This window comes from Anas platyrhynchos, chromosome 11 (assembly GCF_047663525.1).
Source record: "Anas platyrhynchos isolate ZD024472 breed Pekin duck chromosome 11, IASCAAS_PekinDuck_T2T, whole genome shotgun sequence".
Classification (NCBI taxonomy): Eukaryota; Metazoa; Chordata; class Aves; order Anseriformes; family Anatidae; genus Anas; species Anas platyrhynchos.
The window spans coordinates 21,962,740-21,982,192 of record NC_092597.1 but is presented as its reverse complement, the minus strand read 5'-3'; the positions used below and the strand labels follow the sequence as shown (position 1 = coordinate 21,982,192).

The 19,453-nt window shown below is 44.7% G+C and overlaps 1 protein-coding gene across 3 annotated transcripts in view; it reads right to left on the bottom strand.

Moving 5' to 3' along the window:
* LRRK1 (leucine rich repeat kinase 1) overlaps positions 1–19,453 on the bottom strand; it is a 76,502-nt gene that overhangs the window by 13,773 nt on the left and 43,276 nt on the right. For all 3 annotated transcript variants that reach the window (XM_038184842.2, XM_038184844.2, XM_038184845.2), the window contains 13 exons: positions 19,076–19,290; positions 16,861–17,025; positions 14,620–14,792; positions 12,511–12,631; positions 12,105–12,264; positions 11,601–11,877; positions 8,387–8,558; positions 6,801–6,964; positions 5,386–5,525; positions 3,731–3,980; positions 2,117–2,283; positions 1,005–1,202; positions 67–344 (listed from right to left, as the gene is read on the bottom strand). In XM_038184842.2, the coding sequence (XP_038040770.2) occupies positions 67–344; positions 1,005–1,202; positions 2,117–2,283; positions 3,731–3,980; positions 5,386–5,525; positions 6,801–6,964; positions 8,387–8,558; positions 11,601–11,877; positions 12,105–12,264; positions 12,511–12,631; positions 14,620–14,792; positions 16,861–17,025; positions 19,076–19,290 (2,480 nt within the window). The remainder of the gene's footprint in view (positions 1–66; positions 345–1,004; positions 1,203–2,116; positions 2,284–3,730; positions 3,981–5,385; positions 5,526–6,800; positions 6,965–8,386; positions 8,559–11,600; positions 11,878–12,104; positions 12,265–12,510; positions 12,632–14,619; positions 14,793–16,860; positions 17,026–19,075; positions 19,291–19,453) is intronic.

Here is a 19,453-nt window from a genome sequence, read left to right as displayed (position 1 = left end):
GCAAGAAAGACCACGGTGGGAAAGCCTGTCACGCAGGGGCTGCCCCCATAGATATACCATATTTACCTTCTCATCGTAGACTATCCGAGGCCTGATCTCTGGGGCTTGGTAGCCTGGTGTGCCTTCCACGCCAAGTGCTCCTTCATGGAACGACTGCCGGGAGATTCCGTAGTCAGAGAGTTTGATGTTGATGTGCTCTTTGACATCCAGTGACCACACCAAGATGTTGTCTGACTTCAGGTCGCAGAAGATGATGTTCTTCTTATGCAGGTAGGCGAGGCCTGTCACAATCTGATATGCTATTTTGTGCGTCAGCATGTGCCCCAGTGGCACAAAGGAAGACCCTGTCACAAAGGAACAGCCTGACTTCAGTTCTTGTAATTGTAATAGCTCCTTTTTTTCCCCATTTCTTTCTCTTTCAAACTCCAGAGCAGTAAGGAACCATTTAAAACATCACTCAGCGCCGCAACTTGAAGTGACACTGTTCATGTTACTATACGCATCTGGCAGTTCCATTAGATTTTTTTTAAAAGCCTTTCACTTTTAGACACCTGAATCTTCTGGTGAAAATTAGAGTTTGACTGCAAGTTGACACACAGCCAAGGTGCCAAGAGGGTCAGATGGCCTCAGCCTTTCTCAGAAGGAGTGTCACTCATTTGACAGTGAGAAAAACATAGTTACTAGCGAATTTAGAGTGCCAGACACTCATCTGCAGGGGCACCAACACAGACTACACAGGCAGCATTGAAGTGAGATGCATTTCTTATTAATTTGCAGAGGAATTGAAAACCCAGGTCTCCAAAGAAGTTCTGAAAACCCTGAACATCAATTTTTACTAGGTTACCAAAGGCACAGTTTAAGAGCAATTCCAGCCCTCCTACTTCCCCTAGTATGGAAAAAAAAATCCCCTTCAGTAAATTAAGCAGTAGTTTCAGTGCTGTTTACCATTTGTCTCTACTGTGACTCGGGGAGTGAGCTCTCCCGGGGGGAGACCACGCTTTTACCTTTGGAGTTTTCAGATAAGACAGTGGTGAGGCTGCCCAGAGGAGCCAGCTCCAGTGCAAAGCAGAGTGGGTGGATGCTGATGCCAATGAGGGAGACGATGCAGGGATGTTGCAGTGAGTGGAGCATGCTGGCCTCCTGGCGGAACTCAGAGAAGTTCTTCATGGCGTCCATGGCTCTTAGGTGTTTCAGCATGGTATCTGGCAAGACAAACAAACCCCTTCTCACTCTCCAGCTAAGAAAGCATGTTAGGGACTTTTTGCAGGGTGCTACTCACACAGCAAAGGAAATCTCATGCTGTCCTTTTTCAAGTAACATTCTCTCAGTGTAGACATTATATAGAAGAACCTTCAGTGGAAGGAGTCTTCTCTACCTTTTCCTGCCTGCCCTGCCAGAAGAGGGTCCCTTTGTGGTAATTGTCCTTCTGCCATGAGACACCCCAGGCTGCTCAGGCAAGTCTGGTCTTTCTGAAGGCTATCTGTCACTGGGACAGCAGCTGGCCTCTTCCACACCTCAGGGGTTCACTGCACCTTTCCCTGATAAAAATGAGGAAGGGAGGCGCTTTCCCCATTTCTTCTGTTCATGGACTAAACCTCTGGTGGAAACCTGGGCTCAACACCCAGCATGTGCAGTATGAGAGGCTGTCCCTGCCAGGAGGATCTGTCAGGTGGAGAAGAATTTCCAATATCCTTTCTTGAGGTGCTGGTACAGAAGGGGTAAGACATGAAAAGGTAGAGACCTGCTAGTCCTTAGTGCAAACCCATGCAAACACACACTTCTCCTTGCTAAATAGCTTGGGAACAGGAGATGAAGTCTCGCCTTCCACCCCAATCAATGTCTCTGCCGTGGCACCCTATGAGTTTCACCCAGTGACATGCAAATAAGAAGCTTTCTACAGTGCCAACGACCTTCTCTACATCTTACAGGTGCTTTCATGAAATACTCGTTAAGATGCATCCTCCTCCTCCATGAAAACACATCAATTTTTCTATGAATTTCGAAGCAGCATATAAACAGGTGCTGCCAGCACTTTGGAGAGCAAAGGCTCTTTGGTTTTAGCTTGTGATCACGGGCTGCAAGAGCTGATTCCCAATACTAATTTTGTGTACTGTACCTACAGCTGAAGTGGGAGAACCGTTGCATTTTTTTATCTGAAATCTCTTCACAGCCACTGGTTTTCCTTGGTATCGTGCCCGATATATAACGGTTCCACTTCCACCCTGGCCAAGAACGTTGTTTTCATTTTCACTGCATTCCAGTTTGCTATTTTCCAGGAACAGCCTGCCAAAGAGATATTGGGGCTTTTTAATTAAAAGAAAGGCTTCAAAGGCACTGTAAATTCACATATTTAATGCCAATTTCACAGATCCTTCATAGATTCTTATTTGCTGAGAGGAATGGGTCACCTCAGCTACCTTTGTCATTTTAAGGTACTCTGGCTCCTGTATGGCTCAACAGATTCCTTGCAGAAAGAAAAATAAAAGGCTTTTTACTGAGACAACTTATCCTGTGAGAATCAAATAGATCTGGAAAGCACATAAGTCCCTTTTGCAAGCAGATGACACAGGTGCAATATTTATAACATTTATCTGTATTAGCAATTTTTTTTGCTTCATTTACCTCCAGTTCCTCTCCTCCCTGCTGAGGCAGGACAGGATGTTTACGAACAGCCCCACACTCTGAAACCTGATTATTCCAATCAGCTCGCTATTCCCAGGCTGTAATTCATCACTTCCCCACTCTTCCAGAGCCCACTTTTACAGCTGTTTGTACTTGAAACATCTCCGCTCACCTCGCACCAGTGAAATAAACCTATAGGAGAAAACGCCGCGAGGAGGCCATCGTGACTGGCCACTGAGTATTGGCCCAGAATGCCTAGTAAAATGACTGTAAAAAAGGAACAGGGGTCACTGGGAGCAGAGAAAGCTCCAACAGCAGCTGACAGGACATCATTTGGTCTGGAGGCCTCACAGCTCTACACTGGAACCAAACAGGTTGATAAATGTGACCTGAAAGGGACCCCAGCCTCTGCCTGCTTTCAGGTCATCTCTTGTTCCACTCTTGTTCTACATACTAAGAAATATGGGGTACAAGACGAAACTCTTCTGGGAATGCAGGTAAGCAGCTAAATATTTGGCAATGCTGCTACAGATACGGAAGTGCCGTTCCAGCTGTTCAGGACTACCACACTACTACTCCAAAAATAACAGCTCTGAATCATGCAGAAGCCTCATCCCAATGTGAATTCTGTAGTGGTGTCTACATAAACTCACTCTCCTAAAGGCTCTTCAAACCAAAAGGTGATTTCAGTGCCAGTCTTGTGATGCAAGCAGCACTGCCTTTTGGGTTTGCCATATTGATGTCTCCTTTCTGGTTTATAACAGGGATCCCAGAAAGGCTCCAACCACAGAAGGCTCCAGCCAGAATACAGAACAATGCAGAACAGATGTGGTGTTAAAAAGGGACTGTCACATTGCACTGCAGTGATCTCCGAGGACCCTGTGAAGTGAATCAAAGAACCACAGAATGGTTTGGGTTGGAAGCGACCTTAAAACCATCTAGTTCCAACCCCTCTGCCACGGGCAGGGACATGTTCCTCTAGATCAGGCCGATCAAGATCCCATCCAACCTGACCTGGTTCCTCTAGCAGAGATGACTTAGGAAAACAAAACCAACTGAACTATATAGACACACTGAAATCTAACCAAAGGTGACCAAATAACATTACCTGGCAGGAAAATCTGTCATGAAAAGTTCTGGGACCAGCTCTTGGAGAGAAACGGGGATGTCAGGGTGGTTAGGACACGTGATGCAGTCCAGCTCGATGGCAGTTAGGACACAGTCCTCCATGTTAAAGTACTGTGCATCCTCCGCCTTCTCACCACAATCATTCTCCTCCATCCTGGAAGCTGCACAGATGTGGCAGGGCACGTACTGCTCCATCAGCAACGTGCCATCGCTCTCAGTGGCTGTGAGTGCTTCAAACCAAGCAAACAAACAGAAAAAGTGATTCACAAATTAAGAAGGAGAAACAGTTCCTAGCACATTCAAATGTCTATAGTCACAGTTTGCAGGTAATGCACAGGCTTGCAAAGAAAACATATTCAGGACCAGTAGAAATGTGAAGTATACGAATAAAGAATTAGAGAGAGCTTCCTACTTGCTGGATGTCTGCGTGTGAACTGTTTATAGGGATCACAGCGTATCATAAAGGGCATGACCATGCAGCAGAAGAATGGCAGCTGTGAGGCTGCCCGTGAGCCCCAGCCCCTGCAAGCTGCCAGATGGCTTCGGGTGGGGAGCAGGCATGGGAATGGGAATGGGAAGGGGCTGGGAGGCACGACACGCTGCGCTCAGCCTGGGAGCTTCAGATGCAGGCTGGGGGGAAGCACTCAGCTGCAGCACCAAAGTTAGGAACACAGTCACAGCGGGCTCCCTCATGAGCAATGCTTTCAGCCCCTCTGGGGGAAACTGAGATCCTACCAAGGCAGAGCCTCTGTGAGGCTTCCACCTCTGACTACTGACTACAGAGGGATTTTGTGGTGACAGCTTCTGTTACATGCCTACAATTAGGCAGGGTGAATCCGGGCCGTAGCCTTTGAAGTCATGACTTTTCTCAAGCTTCAGTGATTAATACTATCATTATTTTAATCTAAAGGCAAATAAAATTTTCTTTTATCTCCATAACATGCAGAACATGGTTATGTGAGAGTGCACAACTGTTTCCTCAAGAGAACTTCCAATTAAGAGATTTGGCACTGTTTCCTAAACCAGTGTGTGACCAATGTGGGATGACAAAAAATACTTCAGATTTTGTTTTGGTTTTAAACAAAGTGTATTGGGGTTGCAAACTGCCCGCTGGGTAACAGCAGGGTCTGTGCTGATCACAGGAAAAACAACTGCTGGAATCAAGGAAGTTACCTTGGCACAGAATCCTAGGTATCATATTCACTCATGCCTCTCACATCACAATTTTGTAAATTACAGGCTGTTAGAAATGGTGGGTAAAATGCTGATCCCAGCTGATGCCAAAATGAGTTTTGGCATTGCGGGACAGTACCAAGTAGTTTGGGCAAAGTCCTGCCTCTGCTGTGAGTACAGGAAGTCTCTCAGACTCCTCTGGAAGCAGGTCCTGTTTCAACTGTAATGTTTCACCTGTGATTGATGAGATGAAAGACACAATGTCTAGACCAAGGTTTGTTGGCAAAGAATCTCAGTCTGTCTGCAGGTTATCAGCTTTTCTCAAACTTTATTGGCTTGAGACTGTCAGAGCCTGAGGGTTCTTAATTTAACGCACAATATTGTGCACCTGGAGAGCTCTGTCAAAAAACCTTCTGTTAAACAGACATAATACTGCATAGAAAATTACAGCACTTCTCTTACCAGGAAACCACTGGTCTATCAAAGAGTTGACATGATCTGTGATGAACGCCATCGCTGAAAAGTCTCTCACTTCTGACTGGCAAATGATTTTAATTCCTCCACTTTTTTTCTTTTTCCAGTTCACATCAGAAGACTCCACACTGCACAAGAAAGCCAAAAAACAGACAAATGAAACTTTTGTGAAGTATCAGTGTCAACAAACTTTTTTTCTCCTAGGAAACCTGAGTTACGAAATAACATGTAGCTCACAAGTAATCAAAATAAAACCCAATCTAGCTTTGAAAATGATTTTCAATTCAGTCTATTCTTTAAATGCCTTTGAGAAGAGAGGTCTTGCACAGAAATGCTGATTCCTCACAATGGATAAATGCTACAGAAGGTCTGGCCCAGAGAAAACTCTAGCCTCAGTGAACCAAGTATAATGTAGAGTTTTGACAGAAATGCTCCATCCAGAATGATGGAGGGTTAGGATTTTCCCAATGCCTCATGATAATAATAATTAAAATATCCCCCAAACGTCCAAAAAATGTTTGAAAGGAATGGATAGAATAATTCTTGTGCAATTCCCACAAAAAGGACAAATATTAAAAAAAAAAAAAAGCATCTTTGTATTAAAGAGCTTCAATTTTCTGAAGCACAGAACCTAGGAAGATACAGTACGACCACAACCATGTTCTAGAATTTAGGGTTCTAGCCCATGATTTGCAACATCTGAATCCAAGTCTCTGTTCATCTGCAGACTGCCTAAACAAACTCAGGAAAGTCACTATGCCCTTCTGGTCTCCAATGACGTAACAGCACCAATGGTTCCTCCCTGTCTTGCCAGGGAATGGAAGAATAAATGCATCTTCAGCTAGTGCAGAGATTAAAGTTTTTATGTGGCCGCCAACTCTCTGCATTTCTGAAAGAATATGGGTGGCAGGTTCCCTCCAGGCTCGCAGCCAGCAGCCACTCTACTGTGGCCAGCTTAAACCCATTCCCTGTAGTCCCTGTCACATGCACACTGATAGCACTGAAGCACCTCCACCCATATGGACTGCTGCCATACACTGGTGAGGTTTTAGGATTCCGTGGAAAACTCATTGACTTAAGGAAATTTTTGGATATGACAATGCATGATTTTACCTGGCAAAGAGTTCTGCTCTGAATATCACTTTCTGTTTTCAGACCTCTTTAAATTTGTGGCTGCAATAACACATAAGGCTGACATTTTCAGAACTGCCAAACAATCACTTACTCATCATTGTTGTCACCAGTTGTTACCAGATGAGTTATGGCTATTAGAAGAGCCTCCTCTTCTACTGATGAGTGAGCATATACAATGAGTCAGGCCCATTCATCTCCATTCAGATGATGTGCTTCACACACTCTATTAGTTCCCTTGTAACGCATGCTGCATTACAAACACAAATTACCTAAGATAGCCTCCATCAAAGGTAACGAACAGACCTTCCTGCCAGTAAACAGTTTGCTTCCTTTTGACTCGGAAGGTGCTGCATCGATTTCTTTGAGTGCCTGTGAAGCTGTAGATGGCCACCTTTTTGTTTCTTGTCTTGGTGTCCTTCTTGTTTTCAAAAAGCTGAAACAGCAAAAAAAAAGCATGATAATTGTTACATCACCAAAATTTCTCAGGAAAACGTTGCTTTAATCAAGCAGTAAGGTGACTTTTCTTTTTTGGCTTTCACAGATGCTATCATAACTTTTCCATACAGAGCGACCTGCACTCATAAAAAAAAAAAATTGCAATAGAATGAAAATACACACAGTAAAAATTGGTTTTGCAGCCATCAAAACATTTCTTTGCCACTCAAAAAGAAAGATTTCATGTTAGCAAACATCTGTTAATTCTATAATCATGACATTTGTTACATGAATTCTGTATTTGTAGAAGTCTTATAAACTTCAAGAAGAGCTTAAATGCTTTAGTGAATGATCAAGTCTGTCCTCAATGTAGAGAGTCAGCTTTTCCACCTGTTTCAGTGGGAGGCAGATGGCTTTCCTCCAAGGTATTTCAAACCAGTACTTAGAGCAAAAGGTATTTTTGTTTTTAAACCAAAGCATTAATCTGCAGAACTCCACTGTACTCATTGTCCTTATGCTTAGTTGTCTGCAGACTGGTGAGATGCCTTTCCATTCACTTCACTGCAGATTGGGTGAGGTCCCTAGTAATGGGGCGTTAAGGTTATATAGTGTCCATGAGGATGTAAGCAAGGGGTTGCCAAGACAGCCCTTTAAAACAGGCAAAATTATTAAATGGGTTCAGAAACCTGGAACTCGGAGGACCTTCCAAAAACAAGTATCATGTTTTCCATGTTCTGGACATCAGGGACAGAACACAATGTAAATGGATGGCTGTAAAGAAGACACCGTGGTAGTAGTAAAAATATTCTGTAGGTATTTGTCACGGTTTCCAGCAGAGCTGTGTTTTCAGATATAAACAGTTGTAAAAAATTGTCAATACCTACAAAATTCACTTAGCTTTCAGAACCTTACAAAGACTACTTTAATGATATGCACATTACTCGCACTAATAGTGTGCCTCCATGCATTCATTATCCCTTTAAGACGTGAGTTGTGTAATTTGTTTCTCATTTAAACCCGTACAGATTCAGATAGCTGACTTGATGGAGATATTCCAGATCTCCACTGGCAAGTGAAAGCAGAGTCTGACCCAGTGGAATCGTCATGGACAAGAGCTGCAGGCAGAAGTCCAATTACTTGTAATTGGAAGATGGTGGGGGTACTGAGTCCTTCCAGGGAATCGTGCTATAAAGAGACAGTGGAAAAGGCAGGGTTTTTTCCCAGGGTTAATTTGTTGTTCTAAATGACACCTACCATAAAACCAGTTTCAGATTTTGATTGCAGATTGCATTACTGTTTACTCAATAATTTTATTGAAGTCTGTGACCAAATCACACTGGATGTGCAGAAACAAGCAACTTAACACTGAACACTAACTTCAGCTGTCTCCTTTTGCTTGCAGAGAGATACAGTAACCTACCTGGAGGTCCATCTCTGCCAGGCTAATTAGCATTCGTGCTATGAATCTTTGCCAAAAGCCAACTGGGACAAAACTCATCTTGAAGACCCTTTGGACTGTGTTTGTAGTCTGGTGGCAGAACCCGTGGATATCTAATGCTGGCTTGGTAGGAAGCAGATGAGGGAGGAGGTACCTGAAACAAATCAAATTCAACAGCTCAAATTTTAGCTACAGCTTGTAACAGTGAGTACATTGTTACTGGATAATAAGGCAATTCAGTCTCCAAAGAGATTTTTAATGGCACAGCCTACTGCATATAAAAAAGCTTTTAGACTAAAGGCACTGCAGCAATACATGAAGTTCATTTACACTATGGAAGTAAGCAGAGGCAAAATAGACATGACATAATTCAGCCAGGGCTATTGGACAGGGCTAAAATTGATGTAATCAGCAGGACGTTTGTGTAATCACAAATTAAATGTGTTAAAATATAGGAGTCATTAGAACAGCTGTGATGTTGAGACTCATTCAGACTTGGTATCTTTACTACTGTGCTCCGGTAGTAAACAGAAAATTACAGCTGTGCTGCTAGGTGGAACAGGAGATAAATGCAAAAACAACATACAGCAGCTCAGCCTCTGTAAGCCCAGAAGGTGGGAGGTGGCAACGAGACATTTATGGGCTGCAGGGACTGGACTCCTCTGGCTCTCATCCTAGTCCCAAGAATCAGAGCATCTTATGCGTCACCATGACAGTGCTTCCTGGTGTACCACGCTGCAGCTGATGGACTCCCTGACACGTCCCTGACAAACTCCTACAAGCAAGAGCTCGCTGTGCCAGGCTGATGCCAGCAGCCTTGCTCTACCTCCTCCTGCGGGCAGGTTTTAGGTCCAGCAGTGGATCTTTTCCCAAGTGTGGGAGGAGACTCAGTGCTACCAGAGTCCAACTCATCCAAAGTAACAGCTACGCTGGGGTAGAGGCCCACAAAGTTTTCAAATTATTTTCAGACCTCTCAGTAAGCACAGAATATTCATTTGTGCTGATCTTCAGTATTTGGGAAGCTAAAAACTTTTGGAAGACTAAAACTGTTTTGAGAACTATGAGCTTATGGCTTTCAATACCTGCCAATAAATCCCTTAGCAGTGATACTCTTCTGCACCAAATACGTTCCAAGATGCTTATACGATCAAAAATCGGTCCAAATCACATTTGGTTGTAAGCAGAAACACTGCTCAGTGTTGAGCCTGAGAAAATTTGTCGGCATCTGGGGCTCATCATTGACGGGCATAATGACAGCAATGAGGCAAACAGCCAAGGGACTTGACCAAAGTAACAGTGACAGGGACAACACACACAACTAGAACTAATGCTGGGTCCAAATCCAATGCTTTAAGCCTATCACGTTTTCTTTCTAGCAGCTGCAGTACTCTGTAAAAACTGAAAAATCAGCTCAGAAAAAATAGCCATCACTAGACAACAGCTTTCTCCATATGTTCCAGTCCATAACATCTGATGATGCTTTACATGATCAAATTATCCCTTCCACAAATCATCTCCGGAATGTAAAACTGATAAAAAATTCAATTCACTTACAAATTACAGTAAGAATGGCCATATTTTCAATCCCTTTTTTGCAAGCTGATCAAAGCTAACTTATAGGCACCTCAAGCAGAAAAGCGGAGTGCATCAAGTTTCCCCTGTAAAGGTAGCTGATGCGTTGTATGACAGCCAATAAATTTTCCTCAGCACATCAAAGAAAGGGCCTAGGAGTGTTAGAAGCAAGAAGGCCAGTGAGGCCCTCCTGGACCACAACTATATAGTGGATTATAATACAGATGGAGATTCGATGCTTTTGAACAACAGCCAATGCAAATTTTGAAAATATGTGAAACATGCCCCCATCCACCCTTTCAGAACAGAAACTGGCAGCTGCTTTCTCTCCTGACTGCACAGAAATCCTATCTGGCAATCTAGACAATAGTTGCAGAAGCACAGTAACAAATAACTGCTCTGTGTCTGGCTAGTACATTAAATTAATCCAACCTGCTATAGCTACAGCTCGTCAGTGGGAAGAATATTCTGTTAATGTGGCTTGGATCGCTCTAAAAAAGATTGGGCAGGCCATGAAAAAGCAGTTTCCTTGTTCCCGAGGCACAGACAATGTAATTGCCTCGGAGAAAAATGGCAGATAGTGACAAGGAGTCCAAAAGGCACTTTGGACTAAGCAGAAACATTGCTGCTTTATCTGTGTTAAGCCTGAGAAAATTTGTTGGCATCCGGGACTGGATAAGTGACAGGCATAATGACAGCACAGAGAATGCTGCACTTGTGCTGGCATTCAGAGCTCCCGAGAGGCTCAGAGCGATGCAGCCCTGCTGTCCTGGAAGGGCAAGGAAGTGAAATGCAAATGCCACATCAGAAGTGCAATACGACGATGGTTTCACCGTTAACCCAACAACAGGCGGTCGCCAAGCAGATGGGAGAGAGAAAAATAGCAGGGAACTGTGCCCGGAGGAAAAGAGATCGGGGGTGGGAGAGAGGAGGATTCATTAACATTTAAAGAGAAGGAGGTTTCCTACACCATTTCTAGGAAAACTATTGATCGACACCTTTGGATGAGGCTAAAAAAATTGAAATAAGAAAATCACTTTGATACTGAAGCTGCAGTTTCCTGATTTCACTAGAAATAAATTACAACACTTTCAGGGCCGACATATTTATTGACTACCCAAGGTTTTCTGCCCTAGCCAGGAGCAAGGATCACTCATTGGAAGCAGATGACTCCAGCCCATCTTCATTTCAGGCCCGGCAGCCACAAGCCCCACATCCTCTCTCAGCTGCAGCTGTGCCAGCCAAGCACTTACAGCTCCCACCTGCTCATCGCCACATCCCTGCCAGTGTCACTGCCCCTCCGTTTCGGTGGTCGAGCCACCCCCGAGTGTCCCTTACCCCATCAGTCCTAATGCACTGAGTGGGCTCAGACCTGCGTTGGAAAGTTTTCACACCAGCCTAGCTTGTTTGGACCAAAGGATGCTCATGCCAGCCCTTCCAAGGAAAGGAAATACAGCCCAAATGGATGGGTGTCTTCCACTACGCTGCTTAAAGCTCTCAAATATTTTATCACAACAGGATCCTTGTCAAGACTATTGCTTACAGTGAGAAAGCCTGTTAGCAACCACTGATTAAATGGCCATTTTTCTCCAGTCTGGCTAAGCCTCTCTAATTACCAGCCTACCTGTTATTGGCTACTGGCAGAGCAATTTCGAACTTGGCCAAGAACTGGAAGTACTGTTCTTCAGTTTGTTCAGTGAAGCCCGTCCCAACCAGCAGCATCCTGAGATCCTCTGCTCTGATAACTCCATTCTTAGCAACAGACTTCGAGCTCTTGATGTTGAAAATCCTCTGCAGGCACTCTGAGAGCCAGACAGGGTCAAGGAAGTAGAGATTTCTCAGGCCGTGGCTTGTGTCTGGGAAATGCAGTAGTGTACCTGTTTCTATGAGAAAATTAATTGCTGGAAAAAAAAAAAAAAGAATTGTAGATCAGTAGTAGACCAACATTGGGATAATACAGTTAAGATGAGGAAGACTAGGAGGCAGTCAGGGTAGTTTTATCCACACCGGGGATAGCCAGCATGAATAACACGAGAATAAGAGCCAAGAGAATAACATGTATCTGAGGAACACTTCAGTTGGTCACACATATTAATTACCAAGAAATCACCAGTCTGCTGTGACCTACCAGTTTGCAAGTCTTCGTAGTCTTTGATATCATTTCCAGGGTTTTGCTCAATGATCATCTCTATTTGTCTGTCTGTTAAATACTGTACATCATCGTTCTGACTTCTTTTATGCTGTTCCGCAAGGACAGCTTCTTGAAGACTGAGGTAACTTCGTGGTATCTGCAAGCCACGTGAGAAAAACAGCAGGATCAATATTAGACAGCAACCACGCTGCTGGTGATGAACTGTCTAAGCTGTCACTTTTTACAGGGATCTTGAAGTGATGGCTTTTTCCAAAGCAATTCTGTATACTTCACACACCTCTTGTGGCAGCAGTAACTCCAAAAATTCACCTCCCAGTCCCAAACCAACCCCCCAGGAAGCCCATCTTTGGGAAGGCTCACTGCTAGAAAGCACAGTTCTCACCAGTCTCCCAGCAAGTTTCTGTGAGCAAATGGAGCTGCCGACATCCTTCATGTTGCAAGTGATGTGAAAAATCAGCTGTCGGAGTCCATCGAGGCCTTCCAGAGTCTTACACGAGAGCTCACTGCAAAAGTCATGCAAGGGGGAGGATTACCAAACCTTATCAGCACAGCGCCTTCCTCTCCAGGCTCACTTTCCCTTATCACTGCCTAAGTTTCCTGTGTCAAATGAATGGGAGGAAGGCTGTCAGTGAGCATTTTTAGTTTGGAGAAAAATACTGAGAAGCCTGGAAAAGATATATTAAGCCAAACGGTTTGCTTCATTCTCTGCATGCTGCTCGTCTATCCCCTAATGCACCCTGACCTTGGGGACTTCCTTGGCAGACCAACCAAAGCCATCACCTTTTTTCCCTTCAGTGCTGCACACATCCTGGAAGGGTCTGCAAGAATGAGGAAAATGCTGTGCTCCAGCAACCACTGGAGACGAGTCTGGTCCTCAGATCAAAGAGGCACGATGATGACTACCAGACACCTTTTCCCACCCTCATTCCGGCCCTCGCTCAGCTGGGTCCTGTTATCTGGGAATTGATGCTTAGATCCTGAAAGCTGGCCTCCATCCTCTCTTTAACAGCTAAAAACCTGTTCTCTCCAACTCTTGCTATTTCTGGCCTTTTTTGTGGGCCGGATAAGAACAGTTCTCTTCCACTCTCCTCAACAAAAGGTCTTTCTAACCGATCCCACACATGTTCCTGGGGCCGACAGAAAATGGTTTTCTGAAGATTTATCTTAAACCTCAGCCATGAGTCACGCTGGGAAGTGTGTGCTCACTGGGATGCTGGAGGACCAGCGCTGATGAAGGCACCCTGGGCTCACCCACACAAGGCTTTCACAACACACTCCTTGCACTCCTCCAGCACTGCTCCGTGCAGACAGATTATGGGGAGTGAAGGAGACTGTCTGCAGTGGGCACTGCAAGGAGGAGGCAGGAAATTGGGCATAAAATTGTGACAAAATGCAGGGGAAAGGAAGGTGAGGAAGGGGAATGTGCAGGATGTGGGGTAGGTGAAAGAAAGTCTCCTTGAGAAAGGATGAATGAAATCATGGCATCATTTCTGTGGTGATGGGAAAAGATCTCTGAGGAGACTGAACCACAAAGCTTTCTCTCTCACACTGTACATCTGTATGCCTCGAACTGGGTCCCTGGTACTTCTAACCAGAGCCAGATGAAAAAGCCAGCTGGGGTGCCTGGTGCAGCACTTGCCTTTGCAGAACAGAGTGTGGGAGGTCTCCTGACAGCTTTGCCAGGCAGCAGATGCAAAGCGCGATGGGCCATAGCAGCACCCTTCTTTACTTGCCAGCTGCCACCTGCTCATGCCCCAGGCATTGGCAATTTCACACTGTTTGGAGCTGGCTGGTGCCAGCCGGTTGCATCCATGCTCCCTCTGTGCTGTGCACCCCCCTGGCTGACAGACCCGCTTCTTTCCCAGCCAGAGAAACCTCATCCCCCTCAGGGCATTCTCCATCAGGAGAAGGGAGGGAGCTGTGTCAGACTCCATGGCCTGACACAGATCTGCCAGACAGCACAGCCCCTCTGTTTTCACATGAGGAGAGCTCAAACAGCACAGGTTTGGACTGCCGGGGGCTCGGGAGGCTGACTCACTGCTTGCACTGTGAACACTGCCACACTCAGGTAGTGAGAAGTTCCCATGCAGCCTCCCCTGCCAAACCCTGCAGCACCCACCACGTAACAGTCATGCTTGGTAAAGGAAGCTTTGCAGCATTAATTACCCAATCTGTGTGTTCTCTCCCTGTGACTAATTAATAAGCTGTATCTCCATTTAGGCAGTGAGGAAGCTGAGCAGCGCAGGAGCACTGAAACAGGCAGACCAAGGTCATGACTTTGGAGCTTCCAGCTCTCAGACCCACGATCAGACCCCTGAGCTGCACTGAACTTCTCTCTGATTATGCCACATTATCCCAATCAAAAATAGATGAAATGCCACGCTGACGAGTCTTCAAATCAGTTCCGTTGCCAAGGAGATCAAGGATTGCAAAATTGTTCAAAGTGACATAAAATAGAGTGACTGAGCTTCATAAAGGCACAGATACTTACTGCAGGTGCTTGAATGTGATATCTGGGAAGCCGGTTGCTCTGGATCCAGAGGGAGACCGACAGAGAGCCAGGACATACGCCCTCAGAGTTGCTATCCTCTCAACACGGAACTTAGTTTCAATTAAATCAAGGTGTGTTCCTACCACTAACACCGCTGAATTTGGAGCTTTGGCCTGTAAGAGAAAACACTGACAATGATCTCATCTACACTATGTCATGGTACATTCAGTGAGGACATGTGAAAAATATAATATCTAACAGGGGGAGTCAAACACATGAATTAAATGTGTAATATACAAATAAAATGAAAGCAACCTGTCTTGGCAGCTTGACAATTGTAAAAAGTGATCTGGGTGTTACAGAAGTGCTCCTGCAGAACACGGCTCAAGAACCTGAAGCTACTGCAGAGCAGGAGACTGTCAGTTAGGGTTTGTTACATAAGGGCTCAACATAAAGAGTCATCATGTCGTATTAAGTTGCTACAAGTCAGCTAAACGAAGGGAACTATGTCTGCACAGACAAAGGAGAAGAAGATAGCTTAACCTGTAGCTAGAAGATCTAACTTTGATACCCAAAAAAGGCTAGTGACATTCCAGAATGGGTATCTGGGGAGGTTATGCAAACATTTGCTCTGGAGGTTTATGGAGAGGTGAGATAAACTGCTAGAAATGTCTAAGTCTACTTAATCCTGAATCAGTGCAAAGGAATGGATTAGATGATCCTGTGGTTTCTTCCAACCCTTCCATGATTTTATTACAGGGTTGGAAAGTATCCGGATTTCAGGAAACACACTGCCAATTACAACGGGATTGCACAGGCTTAAGCAGGGATCAGCCACTGGATCAAAATGACTTTGAGCACAGAAGAAAATCCAGTTGCAGAACCATGTGCTGATTTGCAGACAATCAATCTCTCCCTTACAGCGTTCACTGAAAACTCAAATCTGAATGACACCAAACTTGATCTCATGCAAACACAGGAGAGATGGCTGTACCGAGGCAGACCAAAGGGCCCACCTGGCCCAGTATTCTGTTTGGAGGCACAGACAGAATCTGTGTCTATACTTTTCATTAAAGTATAGGCACAAGGTAAGCATATAGAGACCTTCCCTGGTATGTTCTCCCAGTACCCAGCGGGCTGGAGGACACCAAATTCCTGAGAATGATATGGTATCTCTGAATTAATAGCACCTGGTGGATTTTTCTTCCACCAATCTGCTTTTTCAACTTCTGAAACCCACAGCACACAGTAATCCCAATAGACTCTGCAGCTTAGTTATCTGTTGTGTTTAGGGTACTTCCTATTTTTTGTTTCAAAGCTACCATCTCATTTGCACTTTCCTAGTTCTTCTACTGTAAAAGAACAAATACTCCCTTGGGGTTTTTGCCTTATCTCCTCAAAACCTAATCTACTACAGCCCTCCCCATTTACCTCTTTCCCAAGCTGCAGAGGTCTAATCTGTTTAACTGGTCTGCATTCAGAAACTTTTCCATACTTACATGTACAACCACCACACTCACCTTTCTCAATATCGTTTCTGATGCTACGATGTGCTTCTTGGAGTGTATGAAGGACACAAGCACATCATACAGTTTTGAAATACCATAATTATGTTTTCTGCTTTGTTATCTAGATTGGGTTTTTGATTGCTGTTGAACATTAAGCTAGTATGGTTGCAATGTCAAGATATTTCTTTGAGAGGCATTAGCTTAGAGCTCGTTTCTGTGTGCATAATGTTAAGGCAGGTATCAAGTAACGAACATTGAACAAAAACCCAATCAACACCAATTAACTCATTGCAGCTGTGAGTCTCAGCTGAGAGCTGGTCAGGAGATACATACCATTTTATCTGAATCTAGAGTGTTAAAAAGCATAACATCAAGACCAATGTGTGTCTAATCCACACACACAAAAAAGTAGGTGCTTCAAAACTTCTTCAGAGTATCGTGTGGTCAAACACTAATTCCAAAATAAGTATGTACTTAGCAAGGGTTTATAAATCAGCTTTTGTTTCATTCTCTGATGTGTGTGAGGGAGAACAAAGGAAATTATAAATTTAAACCGTTAAATACTGTGATAATGCCTACTGAGCAATGGAAAAGTAATACCAAAAGCTATGCAAAATTCATAGTTTGTGGAGTTTCTAAGAGGAGACTAAAAAGACTCAGTAATGCCACATATCTATGTGCTGAGATACTACTTGATAAACAGATACCCCGGAGCCCACCAGTGACTTCTTACCTCAATGTTCAGCAACCAGAACTGTAAGTTTGCCACAGCCTCTTCCCCCAGTGCCAAGTTCCATACAACTATGTACAATGCTTTGTCTGTGAAGAAACACTGATTGACTGTAGACATGCTTGCTGGGCCTCCGATATCCCAGACATTGAACTCCACTGAATCAACCTACTTAGACAAAGAGAAGTGTTCAAATCAAACGGTTGCAGTAAATCACAGGGAGATAATAGCTGAAGCATAAACCTACGCCTGCATAATGTATGACACAAGAAGGGTTTCAATGTCCTAATTGTGCCTCCAGGAAAGAAAAATCAACAAGCAATTGTTAAGCAAGGCTACTACTTCCCCACAGGAAATCAAGACTAATTACTTGCTGCTAAAATGATAGAGGTGCCCTTGATGCTGGTAAATCTCCAGTTAATGCTGTGGATTCTCCAGCACAAACAAGGGTCTCATTCTGAGCCCTGTATTTCACTGCATCTTGAATAGAAACTGCTTCATCCTCGTCTGTGCCACACTTAACAGGACCAACGAAACTAGTTATCTGCCACTGCGAGGGGGAGCAGGAAGCCTCCTGCTGAAATCATTTCCACAGAGCTCAGCCCCAAATATAGGTGCCTGGGAGGTAGGAAGCTTCTCAAGCCTTTCACAAACATTTCCTGCCTGTCACTCAGAGGCTGCTGACGTGTGCATGCCACAGCAGAGATGGGCACGAATTACAGCTCGCTGTAATTCAGACTTGCTGGCTTTCAGGGGAACGTGTGAATGGAAGTCTCTCCAGCTCGGGTTCTCCTCTGAGTAGCTCAGCACCAATTCCTCAGTGCAGGCCCACAACAGCACAAATAGGGAGAACAGCTCTCTGCTTAAATGGTATTTGAGCTTCCAGCTGCAGTAGGAACTACCTGCATACCTTGGAGGCTCTGTCTCTAAATTATTTTACCCTGGAGAAGCAAGAAGCTGTGGATCAGCAGGAAGCCCTTCTCCAGCCACCATCCTCAGAGCATCACGTAACTCCAAGTGGGCTCTGTTTACTGGTCCAACTCCAAATACTGCTTGATCCCACATGACAAGTTACTCCATGAGATTTCAGAGAGCAGTCTAAGTATCTTGGTATGGCTCTGATCTAGCAGTCCCAGCCTGAAGTCTCCCAGAAACAGCTGGAAGAATTTCCATATTGTTTAAACCAAACCCTAACTAGCACCAGGGCTGCCTTGTGCATCCAAATGACCTTCAGCTGTGGGTGCTTGGATGGAGAGACAAGATTCAGAGGTAGGGACAAAAGCCTGCTCAGCAACTTGGATCCTACTCCAGGTTTTTGACACTGTCTAGGTTTTTGTTTCATTCAATTGCTCTTCAACACAAAATCCACAGCTCTCTTCTCCCATCAAAGTCTTCTCTTTAAAGAGTTGGGCTGCGCTTGCTCTTTTCTTTCTGTCTCTGGCCTGGCACTCTTTGCTGTAGAATAGCTGAACTCAGCAGGCTCTTCCACCCCTTCCAAAACAGCCTGGTGGCCATGGCTCTCATCTGAGAAGTGAGAGCCATGCATTTACACACCCTCAGTTCTGACAAGAGCCCAGGATCAGTTCTGCACACTCTAATCCCTGTGGTACTATGCAAGCAGTGGACAGAGCTACCTACAAATCTCTCAAATACTTGAATAAATTCAGTGCTGTCCAAAACAGTTCAGTGTGGGTTGACATAATCCCTGGGTGAGGAGCTTGAGATTCAGGAGTTTAAGGTATGCCTTAGATATCCCTAGATCACAACCAGAAGTCAGGCATCCTACCTTCCCCACACCTTTTACATTTAGAACAGTTCTGACACCACGGGAGTCCAGCTTTAGGTATGATGTCCCATTTTGTGGCCCCAAATGAAACGACAATCCGCTTGAGAGAAGCCGACTTAAAATATCCTCTCAAAATCAGTGTCCAAAAACCACCCGAGCTAGGACAGCCAGAATTCAGGCAGTCTACAAATAGCTTTCACCATTTAGGACAAAAAGTCAAGGTTGAGTTCTCAGAAAAACAAAACTGTCCTCTAATATCAACTGGAAATGAAACAGAGGAATTGTGACAGCTCTAAACAGGTCACGTGTGAGGTCTGGTTCACAGGTAAGGGGAAACTGCTTGTTGTAAAAGGACAGGCAACTGCAGACCCCAAGGGTCACTACGAGGCTCAAGCATCTCACAGGGGCTAAGGATCTTCAATTGTTTTTCACCTTTGCCTTGTGTCCCACTGGCTTGGGTAGCTCCCATTTCGTTGTACGTATGGTGGCATCGCTGTGCATCATCTGAGGGACTTTTCCTGTCTGTAGGATCTCAATCAGTGTCGACTTTCCCTGCCGCGGAGGGCCGATGACGATCATCTTCATCAGCTTACACTTCTCTGCTTTGCGCAGCTGGGCTCGTAAGTACGCCAGCACTGTTTTAGGGCCTACGGGGGGGAAGCAAACAAGCTTTATCTGTGGTTAGCAGTTACAAATGTACATATGTACAGCAGAACTGCACAAAACCTACTGCTGCAGACACATCAGCTGAATTAATATTTTCCCTGGAGTTTCGCTGTGGGCTGAGACAACCCAGAGAATAAACAAAGA